At 39.7% G+C, this 16,200-nt stretch overlaps 2 protein-coding genes across 2 annotated transcripts; one reads left to right on the top strand and one right to left on the bottom strand.

The window, feature by feature from the left end:
• Positions 1-201: 201 nt before the first annotated feature.
• LOC112570846 lies at positions 202-1,595 on the top strand. The gene is made up of 2 exons (XM_025249497.1): positions 202-603; positions 851-1,595. The coding sequence occupies exons 1-2, from the start codon at positions 285-287 to the stop codon at positions 1,009-1,011; spliced, it is 480 nt and encodes a 159-aa protein (XP_025105282.1). The 5' UTR covers positions 202-284; the 3' UTR covers positions 1,012-1,595.
• A 326-nt stretch (positions 1,596-1,921) lies between these two features.
• On the bottom strand, positions 1,922-5,260 carry LOC112570844. Its single transcript, XM_025249496.1, has 2 exons — positions 3,790-5,260; positions 1,922-2,451 (listed from the first exon to the last, which is right to left on the bottom strand). The coding sequence occupies exons 1-2, from the start codon at positions 3,946-3,948 to the stop codon at positions 2,026-2,028; spliced, it is 585 nt and encodes a 194-aa protein (XP_025105281.1). The 5' UTR covers positions 3,949-5,260; the 3' UTR covers positions 1,922-2,025.
• Positions 5,261-16,200: the final 10,940 nt, after the last annotated feature.

The raw sequence follows: 16,200 nt of genomic DNA, 5'->3' as shown, positions 1-16,200 counted from the left end.
AGTGACATGTATTACTGCTTCCTCCCCACCCACGAAATCCACCCACACCCACGAAAGAAGTTGCCTACCTCACGTATTGTTGCACGCTTGGGTTTGCTAAAGGGCCGGGCACACGAGAAACAAAATCAGCCCGGCAAACTTGTTGCTCGCGAACAGCGGTATGCCGGGCATGCCCGCCAGCTGTCTCACAATCCGGTTTGTGGGGGACCGCTGGTCACACGGACGAACAATGTTTCAGACACGCTGTGTAAAAGTAGCAAGAGTAGCGTCCCTTGTTCACTACAATGTCGGACACAATGGATTTCGCTATGCTACTATTGTATTGTAAAATAAAGGAAAAGAAACGAAAGGCGAGACAAAGAAAGTGGTGGGTCAGACCTTGGATTGAGCGAAGGATGGAGCATGGTGCTTACCATGCTCTGATGCAGGAGATGGCCGCTGAAGACGGGGGATCATACCGCAATTTTGTGCGGATGGATCGTCATCATTTTGAATTGCTGCTCACACGAATTACACCGCACATCAAAAGGCAGGACAGCAATATGCGTGAATGCATATCGCCTGGAGAAAGGCTTGCTGTGACTTTAAGGTTTTTAGCCACAGGTGAGATATTTTCACCTAATATTTATCTAAAATATAGATTATATATCTGTCAGATGAAGTATTCCTGCATGTTTATATTGAACAGTACAAAGCCCTGACAAAAGATAGTAAGTAAATTTTGTGCTACATAGTGTATAATACATTATAATGAATTGACAACACATTACAAAAATATAGTTATAACACAATTATGTAATATTTTAGATGGAAATGTCCTAATGTTTGTGCTTTACCCACTTCTTTTCAGGAGACAGCTACCATTCCTTATCATTTTTATATCGGCTTGGACGAACAACAGTGGGAAAGATTATCCCTGAAACCTGCAAAGCGATAACTGCTGCTCTTAAAGATCAGTACTTGAAGGTAGGTAATGATTGCAACAGGTTTTTACTGAACAGCAGCAAGTGAACATGTTGATACAAATTTGACAGTTATACTTTCTTTCCTTCAATCTCACAAGTACTAATACTAGTTTTATCTGTAAAAGCAGTCCACAAGGGGCAAAATATAATATTATGCATAGCATGTTTAGGTATATTCTAGTCAGTCACTATTGGATGCTCCAGCAGGGAAAATAAGCCAAGAATATCATCAAGTTACGCTGCACTAGGAACCAGTCTGAATGACAAGCCACCACTTTTTCAAGTAACCACACATGCAGTTGCACCACATTTTGTACTACCTGCATACCTAACACAGAAAATCACTACCCATGTCACACCAATACTTGCATGCACCTGGAAACTTTTTATGCACTTAACACCTACTCTCACACAAATGCATAGAACTGCATACATTTAAACTCGATAGAGTAGGCCTGGTGACAGGAGCAACTCTAGTAATTATAGATTAATTTCACTGTGTGATGTTAGTAGTAAAGTGTATGGATTATAGTAAATAGTAGATTAAAAGAGTGGATAGAAAAAATATCGTCAGACAATATCAAGCGCGATTTAAAAAGTGGTATTGAACTGTTGATTTAGATGGTAGGGCTAAATCAAACTGAGTGTATTGTTAGCATCTACAGACAAAAAGTAACATAAAAAAGAATCTATCATATGTGTTTTATGCATTGAAAATTAGAAACAGTCTTGCTATAGAATTATATATGGTTACCGCATTACTTCTCCTAGTCAGCTAGCATGAGTGTCATTTTTTTTCTTTATATCAGTTTATATAAATAGCGTGAATTGTAATATTGTTGTCCCCTATTCCATAGGGCAATGGCCCTGGAATAAATAAATTGAATCCCATCATACAAACAGCTTTCTTTTGCAATACAACTACTTTTGCACAAAAAGTTTCAACAAGTAAAATGAACATGTAAACATATTAGTTTATTTTAAAATGTCAAGAAAAGTAAACAGAAAATAAAGATTGAAACAGAAAAGAGATCATTTTAGGAAGTCTCCTAGGAAATAATCACATATTGCTGTTGCTCTGGCTCATTAACTGTGCTCTCTGATACTTCTGAAGAAGTTCTTGCATTTCTATTTTAAGCAGCTCTCTTTGTGATTCATTTGATATCTTTGAGATGCCATGTACAAGATGCATTGCCCATACATGATCTGCGTTGTTAAATGACATTACATCTCTGTTGTCTTCTTGCTTTTTCTTTTGGAAATACTGTAGGACACAGTCAGTAAGGTCACCAGATGCATTTCGTTTTCTTTTTTTATTACTTTTTACAAAGTTTTGTTCTGGTGTCTCTGCAGTTTCTGCTATTGCATTTCCATCCTCCCATTCAATGGAAGTGTTCCCCACCCCTTCGGAACTTGTATGAATTTGAGCTTCATTTTGGTCCTCTTCAGTCACCATCTCCCCTTCAGCAACTGGTGTATCTGTATCCTGTAATGTAAACGAAAGGGAAATTAATAAAAGAATAATTACTTTACAAGTGATACACAAAATCATGACTTCACTTATTTAGTAACTGATCTTTTGTAATGTTTTCAGGTTCCCAACACTGAGGAAGAATGGCAAGCGATTGCAGTGGCTTTTGAAGAAAAGTGGAACTTTCCCAACTGCATTGGTGCCATTGATGGGAAACATGTTGCCCTTAAAGCACCACCAAAGAGTGGCTCCACGTTTTACAATTATAAAGACTTTTATTCAATTGTTCTTTTAGCTGTTGTTGATGCCCTATATCGGTTTGTATGGTACGATATAGGAGCTAATGGCCGAAATAATGATGCTGGCATATTTTCATGCTCATCACTGGCAAAAGCATTGGAAAGCAACAGTGTAAATATCCCAGCAGAACGAAACCTTCCCAACACAAATATAAGCCTTCCTTATATGCTTGTTGGTGATGAAGCTTTCCCTTTAAAAAAATATCTTATTAAGCCATACCCTCAAAGGGGACTGAAGGAGCCAGAAAAAGTTTTTAACTATCGGTTAAGCAGGGCGCGTCGTGTATCAGAGAATGCTTTTGGTATATTGGTTCACAGGTTCCGTGTGCTCTCCCACGCAATTAGCCTACAACCTGAAGTGGCATCTTGTGTTGTAGAATGCTGTGTAGCTCTGCACAATTTCCTAAGGTCAGAAAAGGATGTGGCCTATGCACAAGATATCAGACAGAGAGGTGTGAGATGGTGCAGAGATAGCCCCGAAGAAAGACAATCTTTCTTCACAAGTAACAACTCCAGTGTCTTTGCCAGACAGATACGGGATAAGTTATGTGATTACTTTTGTGGCCCAGGTCAAGTTCCCTGGCAATGGGACCAAATATAAAAATTTGATGATATTTGATATTAACTGGTCTCTTAACAGCTTTTTTGGTTAGAAATAGTCCCTATGTGTACCTCACTGTCTATTGGTTGTTATGTTTCTTTTTATTAAATTGTTCTGCGCAGAGTGTGCGATCCATCTTATTTGTGATTCTGCGCATTATAAGTTTGCATTATTATTATTAAATAAATTTGTGTAAAATGTATCATTTTATATACTTCTTTTTATCTGTGTATTGTAGTCGATTATTGTCAAATCTTTTGCCATTAACATAAAAAGTTCAGGGGAAAGTTTCAGTACATATTTTAAACGTTTTTTTCAGTAAATGACAGCAACATTATGTAGTTTCATGCTTCTTCACATGATAAATACAATGTTTAGTTCATTGCTGACCAACAAAAGGACTGGCTGTACTTTTTCTTAAATGCTTAATTATCAGAAGCCTGTTTAACTTACCAAGTTTGTCACTGTGGGTTTTGTGATGGACATTACAGGCAGCAAAAACTGCAGGTGCTGAAAATAGGGCCATGTAGACCGGTACAGATCTTCAGTGCCCGCCCCGCTTATTTTAGTTTGGTTCTTCTTGCGAAGTTCCCTCGCAAACATATTTCGCATACTGGCAAATTTTGCCTGCAGGTGTTCCACTGAAAGATATTGCAATAAAACATTATATCATGGCTGCATAGAAGTGTTGTGTTAAGATTTTAATGGTGGAAGGGTTCGCTACATAAATTGTTCTTTTAATATTTGGCATGAATCAAATAAAATAGACATTAATCATTTACACAAATTATTACTGCAGAATGACAGAGCGAAAGTGCATGTGAAGCTTTTAGTTCCAGATAATATTGTGTACGAAAAGGTAGCTTGCGTTCGAAAAACACTACATAACTATGGGCAAGTCTGTCACATGCAAACCAGTTATCATGGACAAATAATTATTTTACACATTTTGTTAACAAAAAGTATGCATAGGGAAAATTTTAATCTTTCTCAGCTATATGTTGACCATTATGTAGTATCTTGCAATCATATTATATACTGGACCAGCATTAAATTTGTATCATTGACGGTGGTAAAATATTTTTAAACATGATGTTCATAAAATATGTCTAATACATTTAATCTTGTACATATCCTTGCAACAAGTTTACAGCGAGTCTAGTTTTCATAATAATAATGAGTTGTTGACAGTCACTGTATTCTTTACAATGGCTTTTGTTCGCATGTGCATAGTGTAGCCCCAAATGTGCTTCTCTACATATGATCGTTTATACCATTCAAATAAGAATAAAAGCCTGAAAGCTGGGATCTGTTTACAAGACAGAAACTGCATTTAAAAACATGATCGTTTGACATTGATGAAAGGTTTCGACGACTTGAATAATGACATTACTAGTGAGCATTACAAATAAAAAGCCACAATTCCACACAGACGAAAATAGAAAGCACAATCAATGAAAGAAACGCAAAAATATCAACTATACATCATCAAACATTAGTGCAATTTTTTAATGACACGATCAACATCACAATTGGTACATACCTGTGCATTCAATGTTCATACTGGCCTCGAATGATAGCTTCAATGAGGTCCACAGACTGTTTTTAAAATGTTTATTCCTGTATTTTGGAAGTCGAGAGTCCCAAAGCTCGCTGTGCGAGTTCAGCAACTCGATGAGGCATAAAGTTTGTGCCTCATTTAAATTAGCCAGAGGCCCTGTTCCTTTCGCAGCCATGATGAACAGTCGAAACACGCGCTAAATTTTAGGACGGGTTTTAAAGCGGCGAACAGCTCGCGGACTAGAGCCGAACAAGTCTGCCGAACTGTTTGCGGACAGTCTGCAGCGCTGGTCACACGGCGAACAGGAAAAACAAGGCTGTTTGGGAACAGTTTCGCGGGCTTTTGTTTCTCGTGTGTCCGGGCCTTAAGACCAAGCAGGCACGACAGTCTGTGAAGCTGTTTTGTGTAGAGGGCGTGGTAGCTTCTGTTGCGTTTTACGGTCCAGTAACCGTAACTGCTCCAGTTATGTTTCCTAGCATGGTTCAGTAATCATGACAGCGCCTGCTGCCTTGTGTCCAGTAGCAGAACTCAATCTTCCGTTAAAAGTCAATGGCGAGGGCCAAAGACGCCTTCAACCGAGCTTTAGCATCCCCTAGGTATGCCATCTTTTTCGGAGCCCCGTTGGAAAAATAGTTGGAATATATATATATACAAACTTTGCTAAACTTGATCAAATGTTCGCTATATTTATGTGAAGAACGATTTTAATACCTATAAACCCTTTCGTTTAGATAAGGTCGAGTTTGACTAGGATACGCTTTGTTAAATACTGTGTGGCTGGGGAAGCGTTCGCATAATATTAATTTTAATGTTCACATCTCAGAAAATAAGCCTCGATCTGATTAATCCAGCCTGGGATTAGAACAAGGATGAAGATGTTTACTGTTGAAGAAACTTAAAACTTTTAAGATCTCCTTGTTACCTGGAGGTAAGCAATCTCTGACCGCAACACGTGAGTGTGTAAATAAGGAAGCAGTTAAAGAACGGTACTTGAAGACAAGAATAGAGATTTTATTCTGCCATCAGTCGATGGACATTCACTAGCCAAAGATGGAATGATAAATTTTAGACATCAAATTGCATTAAACAAAATTATTTATTTACAATTATTGCAGTAGTCAGAGCTTACACCATGCCTGGTTAATTTCTGAAACACCAATAGGATGATCGCATGCACACACGCACGCACGCGCACAGACGGAGGTTTAAGCTCACAAGGTGACGAAGAAGACCCAGAGGAGGGAAGTACCGTAATGATCTGCTTGGTCTCTGCTAATTGTGGGAGGTGTGAGGCGCTAAATGGGCCTACCCCCAGCGAGGGCCATTATGCGTCAGCGAAATCGCCTCTTCTGGCGAGCAAGCCGAGCGTCCAGCCTCGCTCCATGATGCCTCGCTCCCGATTGTACACGAGGCTGGAGCGAGAGGACTCCCCGAGGCCGGATATGTCAGGGCTATTTTTTTTTTTGTGGGGTAGGGGGATAAGGGGTAGCAGGATGGAGAGACTGTGTGTTGTGATAGGCGTGGGGCACGGGTCTTCGTCTGACATTTCCATGTCGCGCAGAGCGGAGGGCCCGAGGACTGTCAACGCCGTGCTGGCAGCATCATTAGTTTGGAGGACGGCGTGATGAAATGATCCGAGTCGCCGGCTATGGCTATTTAAGCATGGCGTCGTTTACACAAGCGCCTGGTAGGGGTAGCCAGACACACTGGGTCCCACCCATCCCAGCATCCCACCCCCCACACACACCACGTGCTTCACATGTTCAGTTATTGTAAAGGGTTTGAGACCTGAACAAAAGACTAAGTTAACACTGATCAAGTCGATTCTTGTGATACGACCATCAAGGCTGTTTCAGCTCTGCTTATAAAATACATTTCAAAAATAAAGTGCACCGTCATCCATTTTTATTATTACGAGTTCTGCAGCTGTCATGATGAAAGAGCTATTTATGATACTTGAGGTGTCTCGATCTATTGGTCAGTCTTCAAAATTCTACACTGTACAATTAGGGTAGGTAATATAAGATACACTGAACTGAAATTAGGTATTTGTTTTTATTATTGACATTTATGTAAATTGTTTTAAATATGATATATAAAAATTAACACAAATATAATGTGCTTGTATATTTGGAGGTGAATATGATTATACCATAAACTAAATAAACTTGTTTGAGATTCAAACTCAGTTTTGATCATCTTGATGATAGAAACTAGAAAAGCTGTCGAGGGTAGGATATTGTGACTAGGCGCAGTATCTGGATTTTCTCTTAGCTGTCACAGTCTCAGCATCTTGTCAATTGTGAGAGTTCGAAGAGCACGAGGCGAGAAACCTGTCTTGTGATTGGTGAGGACACGGACCCTCACCAGCAATGTCTCGTCTGACATTTCCAGGTTTTGGAGAACTAAGCATCTATGGCTGTCAACTCTAGGTGGCGCGATCGTTAGTTCCGACAGGAGGTGCGCTGGAATGGTTCGACCCTCTTGCAGGCAGGTGGCGCCTCGATCTGTATGACCGAAAGTGCGCGACCGTCTCAACATCTCGGTCCCTTGCTGGCAGCTGCCAGGAACAGGGGTGGGTATGGTGGTGATGAATCGCTACCCATGCTTCGTCAGGTCGATTCTTTGCCTTAATGATGGACCGACTTATCGTTTCAAGCACGCACGCAAACACACACACACACACACACACACGAACACACGCCAGAAAGACTCATTTTTACACAACTCCTGGTGCAAAAGAACTCGTCCTCGTAGGCACCGCCCTCATCTCTTCTCCTTTCTTCTTCATTCATCTCCTCCTCCCACGTCACCCTTCCAAACTTCATCCGGTTATGGGGGCTACTTGTCCACTTTCTATGCACACCCCATACAAGTTTAACTTTCATCCTGTTATTCCATTCTTTGAGCGTTCAGAAAACTTGATTTTGCACCGTTCATTAACCGCCAACGGTCAGCCACGGAAGTATTTTTCTTTTCGAAAGCATAACCCTCAAACCTTCATTTCAGCGACGGATTCAACTGAAGACTACCGTGTTATCTTCGTTTTACATTTTTTTCCCAATCATCATTGACGCTACCTTCAGCATTCACCGTTTTTGTAAGGAGAGGGGTGGGCGAGTGGGAGGCGCGCAGACACGCAGTTAAGCCATAAAGGGAGCTAATTAAGTGTGTCTAAGTTCATCGTCAGGTCACCTTCATGCGCAGGAGTTAGGCAGCTGTCGCTCACAAATCTGCTGTAGCAGAGGGGAGAGAGGGGGAGATGCGAACGGGGGCGACTTTCCGTCGCTTGTTTGCGAAATACCGTTCAGTACGATGAACTAGCTGTTGGAAAGAGACTGAGTGAACACTGATCAGCCAAACTGGAACGCTAAGCTTTTTTAAATTTTAATTTCACGTCCTTTTTTATTTATTTATTTATTTTTATTTTATTTTTTTTAACAAAAACATCTTAGGTGTGGATCAAGCTTAAAAGTTCGTTATAGAAAAAAGAAAATTTCAGAATAGTAGCTGGGGTTTGGGTGAACAATGGTAGTGAAGAAAAATGCTTTCTTGCACATCTCGGAGGTTCGAGCCCGATGCATGAAAGCAATGTTGACGGCGAAAGCGTGCAAACGTTTGGCTTCCGGTTGGCCATGAGCGAGGTTGCTGTAGATGAACTCCGGTCAGGTGAACTCTCGTCCCTTTTGATTGAAGAATTTTTTCGCCGCTTTCACCCGTGAAACAACTAATGTTCTCTAAATGCTGTAGTTGTTTGTTTGTTTGTTTGTTTGTTTGTTTGTTTCTTTCTTTCTTTCTTTCTTTCTTTCTTTGTGTTTAAATGAGTGAAACAACCAAAGCTATATGGATGCTATTGCTTTCTTAGTTTCCTGCATCATTTAGAAGAGTTCGCTTTTGTAGCAAGGTACAACAGACACGGCAGAGGTTCTTTGCTACACTTTGCTTGTACACTAAGGTGTACGACTAAATAAATCGCTGTCTTATCCAGAAAGAGGTTGCATGTTTATTTTAAAGATGAAATATTGAATTCGCATTTCAAGATTTTTTTTGGTCACTTTAAAAAAAAGCTTTTTAAGACGAGTAGCAACACAAAGCAGACCCGCAAACTGTAAGAGTAGTTAGAAAATAGACCCTGATGTAAATTCCTATTATTATGATTATTGATACAAAATTACATTGCGCGAAGAAAATATACGACAGTGACTTTAAAAAGAATCGTTTAATCACAATATTGATCATCATTTACATAACGACTATAGTAGAAAATCCGAAAGCGACTTCCCCTACCTGCTAAAGCTAATGAAGACAAAAAAAAAAAAAAAAACAAAAAAAAAAACAAAAAGGCTTCATACGATGATATTAAATTGCTATAACAGAGCATTTTCTTATATTCTAATCGTTCTTTTCTTTTTCTTGTCTCTTTTTTATTTGAATAATATCTACTTGTTCATCTGCACTTTATGTTAAGTTCAGTAGGTCATTCTGAGATATTTAGATAGACGTGAAGGATTTGAAGGATCAGTTTCAACACAATGTTGTTGTTGTTGTTGTTGTTGTTGTTGTTGTTGTTGTTGTTGTTGTTGTTGTTGTTGTTGTTGTTGTTGTTGTTGTTGTTGTTGTTGTTGTTGTTGTTGTTGTTATGTGTGCAAAGTATAAAAGCCAAGAACAACAGGTCAATGCAAAGGGGACGCATCTTTTTGAGTTTGAGCTGGCATCTGACGAATTGTGTATTCTTGTCTCGTCTTGAGAGAACTGAAAACATTTACCTCCTTAAATGACCTAATGCTGTTTACTGAAAACTATTAGAATTTGTTGAAATACTCTCCAGTGTGATTATTTTTAGAACGTCGATTACGTCCTCGAAGATTTATAGAACTTGCTGAACACTTGATCCCTGTTTAATTAAACTAGAGTTAAACGCGATGTTTTTTCCCACCCGGTTAATCTTTGTTTTTATTCCACATTTAATAACTTGATACCACAGATTAACATTATATTCAAGCTTATAAGGTATTATATTTGATGTCTGGATCGTCAGTCTGTCTTCCTCCACTTTTAGGGATTATTGCTTCGTAAAATATAATTTGTTTTTAAATATATATATTTCTGTTTTTCCTTCTCTAACTTGTTGACGCACATCCGCGTGCAAGGAAACGCACGCACGAATGCATCCACATAGACGAAAAGGCAGACACAAACATACAAGCCAACGCACACACACGTCACACGACAACACACACACACAAAGCGCTCGCACTCACACACAATGACTTCTGTGACGTATACGCAAATGTGCAAACGCACTCCACACCCCACACGTCACCAAGCAGTCTGCACGCACAATTAGCCGAATTGCCAGCAGTTTGAACCAAAGCTTCTTATGATCACTTTTCTCTTCTCCTTTCAACTGGTCAGCGCACGCGAGAAGAAAAAAAAGGGAGACACACTCGACGTCACTCAAATTCTCGGCTGATGGAGCGAACAAGGGACTGTCTAAACTCCACTAATCAGGTTTCTCATGTCATCCGTCACTCCGACGGGCGGAAAAGTTACCGAAGAAGGCATCGGGAGGAAAGCGATTGCCTTGCACCGAGTACACAAATAAAATTAAAATAACGGTCCAAACTCGTTTTGGTTTTGCTGTCAGATTTGTGTTCTCCTGTTGTAGATCGATGCTGCAAACGGGAACACCGAGGATGATGACAACATGTTTAGAGGAACACAGAGGATGATGACAACATGTTTAGAGGAACACAGAGGATGATGACAACATGTTTAGAGGAACACCGAGGATGATGACAACATGTTTAGAGGAACACAGAGGATGATGACAACATGTTTAGAGGACTCGATGTTGAACCCATCGACAAACAATACACACTCGTGACGCGTGCATGTAAAAAACACGTGCTTACGTACACGCAGGTGTAAGAACACATACTACAGTATAGATGCAACAACACATAGTTGCATAGCTATCAGAACACATACTTATGTTGAGGATAGATGTAAGAACGCATATTTAAGTGTGTAATAGATACAGACATATTAAGGAAGACGCAAAATAGCAAAGAGTGATAAGAGGCTATTAATAATTTATTAATAAAGAATCAATAATTTCAAAACAACATATTGTCTCCTCCGACACACATGCACATGTACATTAACACACACTCACATACATACTTAGATTAGAAAAATGTAATAAAACTGCTCAGCAAAAACGCAAACAAATGAGCACGCAAAATAACAGAGGTCGACCTTCGCTACAATGGGTAAAAGAGAAATGAACCCAATCCGATTTTTTTTTTAAACATAAGATACTAACTACATCAACTGCGACATTTTTTCTCTTTGTTACAATAAGGAAATATTTTGCATCTATTTAGATACCTTTATCTGCAATAATTACTCGCAGAAACTCTCATTTTCAACCTATAGCTTACATCAAAAACCGCAAATACAGCTTTCGCTAAGAATGGCGTCTAAGAAAATAACCCCGTCTAAGAATCGATTAGGCACGAACTGCCAATAAATAAACAAATAAAATAAAGAAACAGTGGAGATGTCTGCCTGCATGTGCTGATGTTTATTGCGACAAGTGTCCATACACCAGCCAGTCTGTGTACACTCTGTTGCAAGCTCGCGAGCTAGCTGCAATTACAAACCGGAAGCGACAAGCAAGTGAGTTTTCCCGGCATGCACCTAGACAAAGGTCCTGTGGCTTCAGGTCTAGATGCAGACTTTATTAGCGCGTGGAGCTGTCATTGTGACTTCCGGTGGAAAACATCTCTCCCGGAAACATCCTATCATGCTGTAGCAAGAACAATAGAAACACGAAGGGACGGTGTGCCAGCCTCCTTCTTTGCTGCAAACTGTGAGGCTGCTCGTCTGTGTCCGCCATACTTTTTTTATTTAGCTTTGGGTTTAGCTTAGCTTCTTGACCTTTTACAATAGAGATTTAAGGTCATGAAGAGCTGATGGCGGTTGGTGCAGGTCATGATAGGCTTGTCTGCCCACGACAGAAGGAGCATCAATGTTCTCGGAACACTGTTATGAGAACGTTGTCAGAGTTTTGTGTTTGGAAGTGTGAGAAAGATACATGTAGAATACAACTCAGATACCACGTGACCAACATGGGAAAAATGTATAATGGTAGTGAGCCCGAGTATAATGGCTATCTTGTAAACTATACGAGATTTAACTGAAAGAAGATACGGATATCACTCCTTTATTTTCGTTGGTAGAAATAAAATTAGAAATTTAAAATGGGGAAGTGTCTTTTGGCCATCCCCAGCTTCACGATTTTAAGTACTGGTAAGTTAGTTTGCTTAAAGGGCATTAGATCATTGAATGATCACCCGACTGCATTTCAATTACTATAGAATACTTACTTTGACTTAATCCTCTTCGTACCTAAGGTGGTACATAAGACACCCACTAGAGACCTCCATTTTTGTCTGTCAACAGCAAGTTTAGCCATGCTGTTCCAGGACAGTCTCTGGTCCTCTATTTCTCTCACTGGTATAGAATAGACGGTAGAAGACTAGAAAATAAAAAGTGGATAAAAAAATAAATTGATTGTATAAATGATGCACAAGGATGTAGTTGTTTAAACTCTATATTACTTGTCACTCTACCAGTTTTTTTGCTTGGTATGTATGTTTAATTTTGTTGGTCTTTATTCCCCCTTTTTTCAAGTTTCTAGTTGTAATCATTTTGCTGTTTCCTGTGTTATTTTATCACATAAAATCAATCATAATTTCGTGGAGAAGGAAAGACTGTTGGTGTTAAACTCTAGAAAACCGCTACAAAACAGACATCGTTTCGGTTGACTGCACTCTCCTCTGAAATCACGTACACCAGACGGCTCGCTCCACGTAAGCTCAACAGTTCGCCATGACACGGGTGGTCGATTCCTACCCCACCCACTCCCCCCAGTCGATACGACTGACCGATGACTCAGACAAGGATTAGCTCCCCTATCATGCACATATGGCGTATCCGGTTGCGCGGCCACGTTAAAACATATGTCCTTCAAGTGGGAGCCGGCGGAGGGCAGCCTCTCTGTGGATTTCACGCGTGCCGGCGTAAGTGGATAGATGCTGCACAGTGGAGCGGAAAATCAGGTAGTGGTGAAGCAGGAAGTCAGGATATCAGATAAAGCCGCCACATCTGTTCGCCAAGCCAAGGCACATGCAAGGGGCAGCCTGGCAAGGGTGCACGCTCCATGGAATCTTCTTTGCGCGCGCTCTGGGAAAGGGAGGCTACTCCACGGGCAGCTAGGGCGTGCCTTGTTCGGGACTGACTGACAGTCGTTTGTAATTTAAAGCAGGTCACGCAACAGCGCCAGCGAGTTTGGTAAATGTTTTGTACACTGACATCAAACGTGTCTTGCTTGCATGAATGAGCAGGGAAGAAAGAATAAGGACGAGATTGGAAATGGTTCACACACACACACACACACCTCTCTCTCTCTCTATCCGTTTAAATCTTTGCTCTCAGATCGCTCATTACTTGAAATACGTTTTCGTCGAGTTTCAATAACCTTTGTTTACCACTTTGGTTTTTAAACTTTAAGATAAATTCGTTTGGCTAAATTAACAACATACAAAACGTTTTTTGTTTTTTTTTTTTATCTTTCACTTTTGATGAAAGACGAAAGATCGTGTCATGTTAATGATAATAGAGGTAAGGGAAGATGAAGGTTCCATGGCGGATAAGATGAATGTCTTGAAGGAAAAAAGGATGAATGACATGGAGGAAGGAAAAAAATGAAAAGGAAGATGAAAACAAAGCTAACTAGGAGGCAAAGAAAGAAAGAGAATAAAAGAAGAACGAATAATTTGAAATATCAACATTACCCTCAGTCCTTTCTTCATTCCAATTATCAACCAGCACCTCATGTCCTTGCCTTTCGTCGATAACTAGACACGTTCTTGTGTAAAGTTGAAACCCTTCTTCACAAGCTAAGCGAATAGTTGGGAGAGAGAGAGAGGAGGAGGAGGAGAAGGAGAAGGAGGAGGTTTGGGGACAAGGTTAAATTGCTTTTGTCCCTAAGTCGCGAAATTTCTACGATTAATTCTAGTTATACACATCGTTCTCTCTCTCTCTCTCCTCCCCCCCTTACTCTCTCACTCCCTGTCGCAAGCCCCTAAGGCAGCTGTTTTCTAGCGTGCTAAGGGACAATTGCAAGCACCTAGCAAAGGCAGCCAATCACACTAGGAAAATGGAAACCTGCAATATGGCATTCAGGCAAATCAAAGCATGCAAACAGCCACGTATCGTTTGACTCATGATGCAATTATAGGCTTTTTTCTGACCAGACAGTCACTGTGGTGTTAAGCAAATTTGCCTTTTGTGCCAGGGTTGATGAGATCCTTTCACAGGGGCTATGTCTCGCCCCTGGCGTAAGGGTTCTCTGCAGTAACTTTCTCATTCACTAAATTTCTTAAATTTTACAACATTACAAAAAAGTTTTAATAGAAGGCAGCGTGTTTGTGTTTTCCTTCTGCCGAAAGTGGATCGCCGGATTCATTCCCAGAAAATCTTTTTCTAAATTGCTCGAGATGCTCATACGTCCTCCATTGTTGGTGTGTTTGATGGCGATTTTTATATGTTAATAATCTTTTAGGTCACGCTCAGGGATGGAAATGGGTTAATGTCCTGTGAAATGACGATTTTCGGCTACTTAAAATATCATTTATTTTTTAATTGTATGAAGATAATACAGGAACATAACGGGGAACTGCTGTATGGGATGTACTGTAGTCATCATGCCATGAAAGCTCGTTGAAGGAGCTCAGGCATCATGCTTGTTTCTTGTTTAAATATTTCTTTCTTTCTCCTTTCTTTTTTCCTTCTCTTTTTCACTCACACGCTCTCTCTCTCTCTCTTAATTTTATTTCGAAAACTGCTCCAACTTAAAAAAAAAAATTAAAGTATGTATCCTAAAAGTGTTTTTTAACTCATGATAGTAGGAGTTGTTCGAGGAAATAACAAAGGACCAAAATGATTTCTGCTGGTTCATCTGAACAAACTAAGGCTGCGAAGACAGAACAAAACTGTGAAACTGACGACGTGAAGGGGGAAAGGGGGATAGAGCGGAGAAGGGATGAAAATTAAAAATTTGATTGAAACATGAAGAGAAGGATACAAATAAAATAAAATAATGACCGAAATTTCAAACATTTTGCCTCAAGCTACATGATAGTGCGTAAATTCTACAGTTAGTTCATTTGGATGTTCCGTTCACCATCTGACTCATCTTTAAACAAAAGATAAATTTGCAACATTTTTTCCAGGAACCCAAGAAAACAGGAATGGTTTTGTTGATGTGTAGAAGAAGACTCTTGATTCTGAAGTTGTTTTTTTTTCCTCAGTACAAAGTTTTTCATTGTTTCCATCCACCACTCATTATGACGCCCAAAACGAGAAAAATTGAAAATAGTGAACAAATTAGTAATGCTACTTAGGAAGGTATCATCTAAGTTACCATAAAAAAGTTCATAAAAAACAAAGTACAGTGGATAAAACAAAATACATTACTTCTCACTAAGCAAGGGTCCGTTTCGTGTTTTTTTTTTTTTTAAAGAAAAGTGAAGTAAAAGAATTGGTAGATACAAAATCAAAGCATTTCCACTTAAATTATTGGGTTGTAAAACAATTGTTTACTTACAATTGCGTCTTTCAGCAGAATTTATCTTCAGTCATCACGTGCGGTAGTCGAAACACTGACATCGTGGCTCGTGGAGCGTGTCGTGTAGTGCAGCACCCGAGTATAGTAAAGAGGAATAGAACGAAGCTCAGGAACTCATGAAGAGTAACAGAAAATGTCTGATATGATGACGTCGCCGAAGAGAAAAATTGTTGTTGTACCAGCGGATCTCTCTTTCTCAAAATTGGATGAATTTCAGCGGCTAACAGAGCCCTCCACCCAAACTCCTTTAAAATTTACTTTCGTGGTGATATTAGAACAATGTGATCATAGTCAAAATGAATTAGAGGCAATACTAAATTGTTGAGGGCTTTTTTTTTTTCAATTATCTCGAAACAAGGTGACCATAGACCGGCTGAAGCAGTATTGTAACCCAATTGTATTGGGTTTTTGTTTGTTTGTTTGTTTGTTTGTTTGTTTTTGTTTGTTTGTTTGTTTGTTTGTTTGTTTGTTTGTTTGTCTCACTGGCTTAATGGCTGGTTGGTTGGTTTTTTTCAAATTGCAATGTTTAGAGCGGAAACATTCAGAACCCCGGTATCTATTATTATCCCGCAGTGTACGTCGGTTGCCTTTTCCTTTAAAGAAA

The sequence above is a fragment of the Pomacea canaliculata genome, linkage group LG8, assembly GCF_003073045.1.
Source record: "Pomacea canaliculata isolate SZHN2017 linkage group LG8, ASM307304v1, whole genome shotgun sequence".
NCBI lineage: Eukaryota > Metazoa > Mollusca > Gastropoda > Architaenioglossa > Ampullariidae > Pomacea > Pomacea canaliculata.
This window is presented reverse-complemented; position numbering and strand designations above follow the sequence as displayed.

Excerpts from the sequence above, each read along its gene's own strand:
- LOC112570846 (XM_025249497.1), top strand. The coding sequence starts at position 285 with ATGTCGGACACAATGGATTTCGCTATGCTACTATTGTATTGTAAAATA. Across the intron at positions 604-850 it reads TTTAAGGTTTTTAGCCACAG|GAGACAGCTACCATTCCTTA; the intron begins GTGAGATATTTT and ends ACTTCTTTTCAG.
- LOC112570844 (XM_025249496.1), bottom strand. The coding sequence starts at position 3,948 with ATGCGAAATATGTTTGCGAGGGAACTTCGCAAGAAGAACCAAACTAAA. Across the intron at positions 2,452-3,789 it reads AACCCACAGTGACAAACTTG|GATACAGATACACCAGTTGC; the intron begins GTAAGTTAAACA and ends TTTACATTACAG.